A 12,098-nucleotide genomic window follows, 5' to 3' on the forward strand; every position below is an offset into this window, starting at 1 on the left:
GTCGTCTCTAATGGCTGAGGAATATTCCATTGTATCCATAAACCACATGCTGCATTTTAATATCCAGTTTTGTTTTAAATCAGCTTTACTGGTAAACTGGAGCCAAATAACTATAGATATTTGGGGTGCTTGGGTGGCTCAGTTGGTTAAGCGTCTGCCTTTGGCTCAGGTCATGCGTGATCCCAGAGTCCTGAGATCAAGCCCTGCATCAGGCTCCTTCCTCAGCAGAGAGCCTGCTTCTCTCTCTGTCCCTCACCCTACTCATGCTTTCTCTCTCACACACACTCTGTCTCTCTCTCAAATAAATAAATAAATACATCTTTACCAAAAAAAAAAATTATAGATACTTGACTGGTAATTGGCCTGATATTTTATTGCCCATTAAGCTTTGGTGTATGAGTGTAACAAAGGTCTTCGTTGCTCAACGGCAGTGGAAATAAATGGCTTGGGAGTGTGGTTCAAGTGCTGGCCTCATGAAAAAAAGGATCAGGTGTTATCTTCATATCTGGCCCTCCAGTTTGGCCCTAAATCTTTTAAAATCCTTGATAGCGTAATCTTGTTACTTCTTCCCTAATCACTTCCTACTCACAAACAGAGTTTGTTCACAGCCTCTTCGTCTTGCTTCTGGTGATATTAGGAAAATATGTTATTGACTTGTTGGCACTAAGGTATGCATAAGATTTGAATTGTAATAGATCTTAAGCCAAGGAATGAACCTTTCTGGCATTTAAGAAATAAAACATTTTTAGTAGTGGGGACATTTGCAATCTCTGAAATAACATATCAGTCTCACCTACTGCATAAGTGAGCAAAGTTGACTGATAATGATCAGTAGAAATTCAGAAATATACATATATATATTTTTTGTGTGTATTATATATAGATACATATTTATAAATACATATGCTTTAACAAAATCTTTAGAAAAGAAAGAAATTAATAGGTGGTAAACTAGAGAACAAGAATAGCCACATTTATGAATTGGAACTTGATGTATCATTTTTAAATTCAATAAAGACTGAAAAAAATAGAGGAACAAAATTCTTAGAAATTCAAATACACTAATGAATTATGATAAACACAAATTTTTGAATAAATAAGTAATTAGCAGTGGTACACCGATTAATGATTTTGTTAATAGATCTTTATATAATGGGCATATGTTGGTAATTTAACTACTAAACTTTTATTTTTTCTTCCCTCCCAGTGCTAAAGAACCCAGTGTGTAAATTATATAGATTTCCCACATCTGACAATAAGTGGATGCGAATCCGGGAGCAGATGTCAGAGAGCATACTTTCTTTTCATATTCCTAAGGAATTGATTTCTCTTCACATAAAGGAAGACTTGTGTAGGTAAGAGAAAATAATTTATGATTGTCTCATGCTATTTTTTCTATAAACCATTTTTTCTTTAACTATGATTATAACATAAAAATCTAGACTTGCACTGTCTAGTATTGGTGGCCATTAACCCTGTATGGCTGTTAATCATTTGAAATTTACAGTCCAATTTAAGATACTCTTTAAGTATAAAATACATATTTTGAATTCTTATCATACAAACAAAAAAACTGACTCATAATGAAATATTAAAATTTGGTGTTATATTGGGGTTAAATAAAATATATTAATTTCACCTTGCTTTTTTTAACTTTAAAAATGTGACTACTAGAAAATTTTAAATTACATATATGACTCTCATTTATGGCTTACATTGTATTTCTATTGTATTTCTGAGAAAGGAGTAAGAGAAAGAAAAAAAAGAGCCTAGATTTTAGAGAAAACCAGATGAGAAAATAGGTTGTAAGGAAACAACCTAGATTTAAGGAAATAAGGATTGAAAGAGGGGCAAGGAGAGATATCTGAGAGTAGCTGAGTGAGGATAATCAGACCATAAAAATCAGACAACATGGGAATCCATGGGTGGCTCAGGCGTTTAGCGCCTGCCTTTGGCCCAGGGTGTGATCCTGGAGACCCGGGATCGAATCCCACGTCGGGCTCCCTGCATGGAGCCTGCTTCTCCCTCTGCCTGGGTCTGCCTCTCTCTCTCTCTCTATGTCTATCATGAATAAAAAAAAAATAAAAATAAATAAAAAAAAAATCAGACAGCGCTATTGACTCGGGACAAGAACGTGTTCAGGAACCTAAGCAGACTACCTACAAGAGCTGGCTGCAAGCACGATTTCACATAAGCCAAATTATTCAATGTTATCCTTACCCGGAGCTGGTACTAAGCATATATGATGAGGAAAACAAATCCCCGGGAAAGAAGAGCAAACTTACGGAGTTTGGATCTTTGAAGTCATAAAAGAATCATCAACCTCAGCGTTGTTGCACTCGAGGTTATAGGACACGGAGAACCGCTCCTGCTAGTATCGTACGAAGATCGTGTTTCATGCGGGAGGTTCGGGGAGGATAACTGTTCCCCCCAAGTGTCGTAGCCTAAGGGAGGAATCCACAGACAGAGGGTTCGAGGTCACGCATAGCACCTTTATTCCCTCCAAGAAGCACAGGAGAGGAGGTGCTAGAGGGGGCTGCTCTCAGAAGTTAGAGTTAGGCCTTGCCCGAAAAGTGGCCCCTGACATCTGCATCTAAGGTAGCCAGTCCTAAATTCTCACTAAAATACCTGAATCACGCCAGTCCCTCTGGCCTGCAAAGTTTCTGTTGAAAAATCCAGTGACAGCCTTACGGGGTTCCCTTGTACGTTACTGTTTTCTCTTCTCTTGATGGTTTTAAAATTATCTCTGTGTCACTACGTTTGCCATTTTAATTACTATGTGTCTCGGTGTAGACGCCCTTGGGTTGATCTTGTTGGGGGGATTTCTGTGCCTCCTAGAACTAGATTTCTGTTTCCTTCTCCAAATTTGGGAGATTTTCAGCTATTATTTTCTCCAAAAAAAAATTTCTGCCCCCTTCTTTCTCTCTTCTTCTTCTGGGATCCACATAACCCACCCACACTAATTCAAAGACATGCGCGCACCTTTGTAGTTACGGCAGCATTATTTACGGTAGCCAGGTGTGGAGGCAACGCAAGTATCCATCAGTAGGCGAATGGATAAAGCAGATTTTATATATATATTTGTCATAAACCACACGATTATGTATATTAGCCATAAAAAAGAATGAAATCTTGCCATTTATGACAAATGGGTGGATCTAGAGAGTATAATAGTAAATGATATACGCCATTCAGAGGAAGGCAAATACCATATGATTTCACTCATATGTGGAGTTTAAGAAGCAAAACAAATGAGCAAATTTAAAAAAAGAGAGACAAACCAAAAAAATAAACTCTTAACTATAGAGAAGAAACAGATGGTTACCAGAGGGGAGGCCATGGGGGAGATTAATAGGTGAAGGAGAGGATAGTACACTTATTGTGATGAGCATTGAGTAATGTATGGAATTGTTGAATCACTGTATTGTACACCTGGAATGAATATAAAACTGTATGTTAACTACACTGGAATTAAAATTTAAAAAACTTACAAAGATACAAAAAATGGAAAATTGTGATCCTTCACAAAACATGGAAATCTATTAACATTATTAAATACATTATTAAAATATAATAATACTACATTATTATACTCCATACCCTTTATGATATAATGACTAATTATTAGGATGATGTTTTGGGGTTGAAAATATTTTCTTGTTTTGAAGTTTTTTTTTGTTTTTTTTTGTTTTTTTTGTTTTTGAGGCAAAGAGAGAGCACAAACATGGGGAGGGACAAAGGAGAGGGAGAGGGAGAAACAGGCTTCTATTGAGTAAGGAGCCTGACTTTGGGCTCGATCCCAGGAACCCCGGGATCACAACCTGAGCCAAAGGCAGCCACTCAACCACTGAGACCCCCCAGGTGCCCAGGGTTGAAAGTCTTAGTTGATGGACCACTAATGCTATTTCATTTTAAAATACAGCAAGCTAGTGATAAAGAGAATGATAAAGTGAATGAAGAGAAAGACCCCTACTATTGCCCTAGTCTCTGGGTTTTTTAATTTTTTAATTTTTTTTATTTTTATTTTTTTATGATTGATTGATTGATTGATTTGAAGGGACAAGTAGGGACAGAGGGAAAGGGAGAGAATCCCAAGCAGACTCCCTGCTGAGCACAGAGCCAGTTATGGGGCTCCCTCCATCTCACAACCCAAGATCCTGACCAGAGCTGAAATCAAGATTCAGACACTGAAAAAAAAAAAAAGAGAGAGAGAGAGAGAGTCAGACACTTGGGACGCATGGGTGGCTCAGTGGTTGAGCACCTGCCTTCAGCTTAGGGCGTGATCCCGGGTCCCAGGATCGAGTCCCACATCGGGCTCCCTGCATGGAGCCTGCTTCTCCCTCTGCCTGTGTCTCTGCCTCTCTCTCTCTCTCTGTGTCTCTCATGAATAAATACATAAAATCTTAAAAAAAAAAAAAAAAAAGAAGAGTCAAACACTCAACTGGCTGAGCCACCCAGGTGCCCCACCTGGGTCTGTCTTTTGTCATCAGTTTAGAGATTCCCTCAAAGGCCGAGCAGCTGACCTTCGGCATGTCGACTACTGTCGAGTCCTTCAACCCCTCTCTCCACTCCTGTTCCCATCTCTCCGTCTACCTGTTCACTGGCAGTGAATTGCAAGGGGAAATAAAGAAAGAGTAGGGGAAAAGGAGAAAGCAGCCTTTTCCATGTATCATCTGCTTTCTCCACCACCTTTACTATGTATATTTATTTAACCTTTTATTATGAGAACCATAGGAAAATCATGTCTTGGGAAGGGAAGAGGGAGACGTTCTGTTTTCAAAGTACTCAGCGTAACACCTTTTTTTTTGAGAAATTTACTAAATGACTTCATAATCACAATACATAAGGGATTAGAATTAAAAAGCAATTTTAGTAGGCATAGCCTCTATAATTAGTTTTATTATTTTTTAATACACCAAAGTGCTTCCACTTACCCTGTTCTCTTTTCTTTGTATCTTTTTTTTTTTTCTGTACATTTGCAGAAAAAAAAAATGTAGAAGGGGCTAGTGGGCAGTTTTGGTGGAGACCGAAGAAGGGGGCCTCCAAACAGGAAGTTCCATTGCTAAGAACAAAACTAGGAACTGTCATCAGTATACACTAGAAATTGTTCGGAGGAGAAAGAGCCCATTTCAATACTATAAAACCAAACTATATAAAAACCTGATGGATCTGAAAATTGGCGAGGCACTGTGAAGAGGAGCCTATCCACATATCATGTGCTTTCTCCACCTTTTCTGTATAAAGCTCTTATAATTAGTTTTTAAAAATCAAAAAATACATCTTTAACATTTTGTAAAGAGGAAGAGAGGGGGGGAAAATCACGCTGAAGACCTCAAAAGGGAAATAGGAAAACTGACAAGCCGTTGCATTTCAGTGTAGGAAAGTGTGGATGTTATGAAACAGAATCAGAAATCCACAAGGAAAGAATTACCATCCTTTAGGGAAAATGCTGTAAAATGGAGGGAATAATGAAACTTAAAGATGAAGCAACCAAATGAAGTCCCCAAAGCCAGTAGAAAAGCACAGGTCTGACGCTGAGACGTGGCATCAGTAATATGGGAGACAAACATGATAAGCTCATCTCAAATGCTACATGAGGGTGAAAAATGGTCAAAATGATGAGAGAGAAGATGTCAGATGTACAAGGCACGAGGGCACACACTGGGAGTGTTGTTGGGGAAGAACAACTCATGCAAAAGCGTGAAAGAAAACATAAGTAAAAGAGCAAAAGCTTGAAAAAGACCAAAAGCTTGAAAGAAAACATAAGTAAAAACTTATGCAGCTTCAGTATTTTTTCCTTTGAAATGCTAAGATCAGGGTAACCTTCCCCTTCCCCGCAGAAGCCCATAGAATAACATCTAGGATCTTTGAGAGGAAAAGATTGTGGCCCCACTTGACTGTATAGGGCCAGGTTCTGAATGTTTTATGAATGAAGGTGGAGGAAATGACATAAATGTGCAGGAGTGGCTCAAAAATGCCACTCACAAAACTTCCTTGAAGACTTTCCTTGAAGACATGTGCCATCCGATGAGACAAAAATTTAATTAAGAATTATATTTATACAAATTGAACACCAATAAAAAATAAATTGATAGAAAAAAGAATTATATTTATCCTATACTTCAAGTTGGTATAGTATAAAAATCAAATCACATCACCAAATGTATATGACATTATATATAATGTCATATAATAATATAATAAATATAATAAATTAAGAATGTAAGAGCGGGCTTTGTCCCACAAAAGAACTTACCATATTTCTCTTGGTTGGGTGGACTCTCCAGCCTGGACACAGCTTTACTCTGCTGTTCTTTTCTCAGCTTCTTTTATTTTTATTTATTTATTTTTTTGTAAATTTATTTTTTTTATTGGTGTTCAATTTGCCAGCATATAGAATAACACCCAGTTCACAGCTTCTTTTATTTTTATTTTTTATTTTTTGGTAAATTTATTTTTTATTGGTGTTTAATTTGCCAACATATAGAATAACACCCAGTTCACAGCTTCTTTTATTTTTATTATTTTTTTTGGTAAATTTATTTTTTATTGGTGTTCAGTTTGTCAACATATAGAATAACACCCAGTTCTCAGCTTCTTTTATTTTTATTATTTTTTTTTGTAAATTTATTTTTTATTGGTGTTCAGTTTGCCAACATACAGAATAACACCCAGTTCTCAGCTTCTTTTATTTTTATTATTTTTTTTGTAAATTTATTTTTTATTGGTGTTCAGTTTGTCAACATATAGAATAACACCCAGTTCTCAGCTTCTTTTATTTTTATTATTTTTTTTTGTAAATTTATTTTTTATTGCTGTTCAGTTTGCCAACATATAGAATAACACCCAGTTCTCAGCTTCTTTTAACCCTAGTCTTACTCAGATCCCAGGAAGTATTTTACTTGCCTCAACCTCCCTCCTAAACCCCACTACGTAGATGAACTCTCTTACCTTGTTTGATGCAGACCCCGGGGCCCACAGTGCAGTTGTCTTTCAGCACTTTGAACTGTGCAAAATGCTCCATTTGCATTCTTGGAAATCTCTCCTGGGAAAATTCTATTACATCACATTGGACTTTTTCCATAAAAACAATATATGCACACCATAGAAAATAGTAAAATAGCAGAATAAAAAATACAGAACATATAAAAAGAAAAAGTAAAATCCCTCTAAATTTACCACCCAGAAGGGATAATTGTGTCTTTACTTTTTACATCTACCCCCATCTCCATAAGCCTTCCTGTGGGTATCCTGCTGAGTTTCCTTGCATTGATGAGTTGTACTGTGAATACGTCTGTGTTCCTACTATATGACATTAAGTAAAAATGTAGGCTACTAGTCAGTGGGAATTATTGCATCTGGCTTTTTACTGACACATAAAAAGACTAGAAGGAAAAATAGGCTAGATGTACACTAGAGCATTACTTGTACGTGTGCGAACATATTAACAATGGTTATTTCTGGGTGATGGATTTAGAATAGTGACTCGCTACCCAGCAATAGAAAACAAAGCCATAAACCCTTACAAATAACAGGAAATGGACTGGCCAGTTAGCCATGTCTTGATTTCTTTTAATTTAAACGGTTAACTTTCAAAAATCAAAGTCTGTTCAAAAATTTCGTTCCCCCTCACGCTTGGTCTCAAAAAATTGTAGATGACTGTTTTGTTTTATTTTGTTCTGTTTTTTTTTTTTTTTTTTTGAAAATTACCAGTCATTTAGACTTTAGGTTTTCTCCCTTTCCTACCCCAAGAAAATACGCAGGTAAATGAGGATGGGCTTACCGTGTTCTCAGACAGCAGCGACAGAAAGATTCTTGTCTCCTTGCGGGGTCCTTTGGACGCCTAGTGGTTTCCGTGGGCTCCATGTGGCCTTGGGTAGACTTAGAAAGTCGGTCTTTATTTTGAGCTCAGTTCAGTACTAATACTTTGAACATTTTTGTTTAGTCATTTTACATTTTAAATCATCTGGAATGTCTTCGGTTCTATATATTAATGAAACGCCAAATTAGCCACCTTCCCGAAAACTTAGTGTCTTCAATATCACTTTCTCAGTGTTCCATTTCTTTCTCACCCGCTTATACTACTTGCCCGTTTCCATGCTCTCCACTGTCATCACTAAAGTAATTAAGAAAAATCAAAGTGACAACAGAATTACCTTCAAAAGAACTGACATGTTTGGAATAGTTGCTCTTCCCCTTCAAGAACATGGCCTGCTGAAATCTTTCCATGCACCCCAACACGCCGCTGTAGTTTTTCTTGTAGCTTCTGTATGCTTATTGTTGGTATTAATATACTTTCCTGATTTTTTGAAAGAGAATTCACGCGGACTTGTCGATTCTCCTGTTCCCGTTGTCTCGGTTAGTGATGAGTCCGTATTATCTTCTTTCTTTTTTTGAGACAGACGCCTTGCGTGGACTACATACGCTTTTGTTTCTGTTTTGTTTATTTTTCCCTTTTTGGAGGTATAATCGACACATGACATTATATTAATTTCAAGTGTACAGCGTAAGGGACTCATTTATTCCTTCTCTCTCTTTTTTTAATTTATTTTTTTGTGTTTTGTTTTCTTCATTTATTCCTTCTCTACTGTTCTCTCCACCTGCTCTAATCCCAGCCACCAGCATGTTTTGCCTGTGATACTACAATGGTCTATTTTTTTTAAATAAATTTATTTTTTATTGCTGTTCAATTTGTCAACATACAGAATAACACCCAGTGCTCATCCCGTCAAGTGCCCACCTCAGTGGTCTGTTAATGGCTTTTCTGCCTGTGGCTTTGTCTTCTAAAAATCCATGGCTCACATTACAGACTCATGCAAACTGATTGAAAATATTAAAAAAAAGTATTTCCAGATTTCCAGTAGGAGTTTCCTTAAGACAGCCTAGATATTTAACCTCTTGAGACCCATACTAGGATTATGCGATGGGAAGGGAGGAGGGGGAGGCTCTGCTTACAAGGTATGCAGTGTGACACCTTGCTTTTGAGGAGTTTACTAAAGGGTTTCCTAGTCATGATGAGTGAGGGGTTGGTATTTAGAAGCAAATCATTTGCTTTGATCTGGGCTTCCTGAAGGGTGGGGGAAATGACAGCTGGTTTACGAGGGAAAAGGACAGGAGAGTGACATGTGAAAGACAACTCGGAGATCCTAAGGACATAGAAAGGGTGTGTTTATGTGTGTTTCTGCCCGTGTTTATAATGCTTTAAGTTTTACAGTCTTTCAGCTTGGGTTGCACACAGACAAGTTATGTAGGTCTTGCCAAACTACCACCCATAAAATTTTTATGGCTTGTTTTAGTGTTGCCACATATTTTGTTTACGTTGAGTGTTTTCTTTGGATTTTGTCCTACTTCAAAGGTTTGCTGTGCCCAGTCTACACTGAAATATGTTAGTTACCAGATAAAATGATGGTGCTTGTAGAGCTGAAGCTTCATGACAGCTCCGGAGGTGGTATTAAATCATGGTGTGCACACGTATGCATTTAGATGGGGGGTTCTGTGACCATATAGTGTGTGGCTTTACCAAAAAAGTATACATTTCCACACTGTAAAATGATATTTGAAGACCTATCTTGGTACAAAAAGTTTTAAAAAATGAAGTCTTCACTGAACTTGAACCTCATGAAAAAAAAATTAAAAAAAAAAAAAAGAAATTGAACCTCATGATCCATAAAACTTTCTCCAGGAAAAGAAATAGTTTGTTGTGTATCATATATTTTTCTATTTTGATCCCAGGGGTGGGGAAAGACAGAAACTTTATGGCGTGTATGTTGGGAGTTTAGAAGAAAAGAAAGAATATTTTATAAGAGTTAACTTTAAGATTTTCTTAGTTTTTGTATGAAACATATAAATATGGTGTGTGTGACACAGAGAAACAGCGTTGTAAATAAAATATTAAAAAAAAAAACCAAAATACGTCAGTAGGGAAAAATGTGATAGCGTTCGGAACATACAAAGTTTTACCGCCACTTCTTTGGGAGAAGGTACAGGCTTCGTCTTATATATTACGGTTTGTAAATATTGTCCATATACTAAGTTTGTAGTGATAAAATATATCAACAAAGATAATTTTTCAACACTGTATTTTCAAGGTTCTGTAGTCTGTATTTAAGAGGTATGCTCTGGAACTGCAAGTAACTATATAGATATGTGCCTATATCCTAAGTCTATATTTGAACATATTATATATATTTTTTTTCATATTATATTTTTAAATATGAAAAAAGATTGTTGGTTAAGATATTTTGAAATCCTAGGCTTAAGGCCTAGTTACTGCACAGAGGTAGATGTTTGAGACATGTTCTACATGCTTACTTAAATATTATCATATATTGTTAAATTGGTTTCCTAAGCGTTTATATCTAGTTTGAGAGAAATGCAGAAAATATTTCTCACTTCGTACCTCATCTTAATGCATTTTAGGAAGCGCGTAAAAAAGTTTATTTTATTCCAAACCGATAGCACTACAGCAGCACGTTTTTTTAAGGTGTTAAAATTATATATTAGGAATTATAAACTAGAACTAGAATATATTCAGGTAACTTCTTTTTCAAAAATGACCTCAATTATACAAAAAAGATATGCAGTAGGATCGTACGACTTAGTGACTCAGCCTGTCCTTTTGGCATAGTCTAATATTCTGAAGTGTAGTGTATGTACTTTGTTCCAAGACTTATCACCAGACGAGGCCTCCCCTACGTGGCCTACCAGGCGGACAGGACCCTGTGTCTGCTTCCATCTCCAGCCTCGATCCAGCCCTGTTTTTTCTGGGTGGCCAAGCACATGCCTTTTGAGAGATCTATCGGCATTTGCATACTTGAAGGAAATAGAGGAGCACAGAAAATCTTTACTGACCTTAAAGAAACATTGATTGGTGGGAAAAGTGATAGGGAGCCAGCTATGCTGTTTAAGCCTCATATCCATCAAATAGACCTGGGACCAATGAATCTCGTGGATGTTTTTATAGCGTTCTCTTTCACTCTGTTTCTCTTTGTATTTTTTTTCCCTGTCTCTCTTGCTTGCTCTCTCTCAGAAAAAAATTTAAGTCCTAAAGATCTAAAGATGAGGAGTTTAAAAATATTATGTGAGGACTCCCCTGGTGGTTCGTGCCTGATTAGTGTTATTTCTCCTGTTCGTTTTTCTCCGTGCAGGGTTGATGCTCAGTTGGAATACTATACGGTGGGCTACTTATCGGGGGACGTGCACTGGCCCAACGTCTCCCCGTATTGAGGCCAGATGCTGGGTGCCATTAGGTTCATCATTATGCATTCTTGCAACGAGAGGTCCTGCAGAGGGCTTAGTATCCTCAAGCTGGTGATAGAAATATGCCTTTTACTTTGCTGTTTGAATATTACAATATCTGCACAGGAAGGGCTGTGGCAAAGCTCATTTCAAGTGTGTTTTTTTTTTCTGTTGTGCCAAGATTATTCAAAATAGATCGAGCAGGGGAAAGTGTTTTATAGTGATAAAAACACAGAATTGGAATTATTTTGGACCTTAGTTCAAAGACCTCTATCTGCCACTCAATAAGTGCTTATGATTATAGAAAATTACTTAATCTTTCAATTTCCAGGTTTTGATAGGTAACAACATGATCATGTGTCTTTTAAGGCTACTGTATTAATTAAATGAGCAATCAGGACAGTGCAGGGCTTTGTTTTGGGGTGTGTGTGTGTGTGTGTGTGTGAAGTGCAGCTCTGGGTTTGAAAGCGGCTTCCCCAAACTCCATTTAATAGCTATGTGACCTGGTACAATTTACTAACTGCTCTAAGCTACAGTTTTCTAACTATAAAGAAGGGTACACGTGGTTATGCCAAGGTTTAAAGTGAAGCATTGATCAAAAATGCCCGGTGTGCACATACATCGGCCTGCACTGTGTGGAAGCCACGCTCACCAGCTGTGCAGAGAATCATGTACGTAGTAGCCACTCCGCGTGCAAAAGCTGTTAGCGCTGTTGATCTTAGCTGAGTGCTGTAGAGCTTCAGACAGAAAGCCGAGTCTATCGTTTATTCTAATATTCTTTAGTTTACTAATCCAGCGCATCTCCTAGACACGTGCACTCTATGGTACCACAAATTCCCAGTGGGCAGAGAGGCAGACCG

At 37.4% G+C, this 12,098-nt stretch overlaps 1 protein-coding gene across 7 annotated transcripts in view; it reads left to right on the top strand.

Moving 5' to 3' along the window:
- INPP4B (inositol polyphosphate-4-phosphatase type II B) overlaps positions 1 to 12,098 on the top strand; it is a 440,596-nt gene that overhangs the window by 254,793 nt on the left and 173,705 nt on the right. For all 7 annotated transcript variants that reach the window (XM_072755181.1, XM_072755185.1, XM_072755179.1 and 4 more), the window contains one exon: positions 1,208 to 1,355. In XM_072755181.1, coding sequence (XP_072611282.1) covers positions 1,208 to 1,355 — 148 coding nt within the window. The remainder of the gene's footprint in view (positions 1 to 1,207; positions 1,356 to 12,098) is intronic.

This window comes from Vulpes vulpes, chromosome 4 (assembly GCF_048418805.1).
Source record: "Vulpes vulpes isolate BD-2025 chromosome 4, VulVul3, whole genome shotgun sequence".
Taxonomy (NCBI): Eukaryota; Metazoa; Chordata; class Mammalia; order Carnivora; family Canidae; genus Vulpes; species Vulpes vulpes.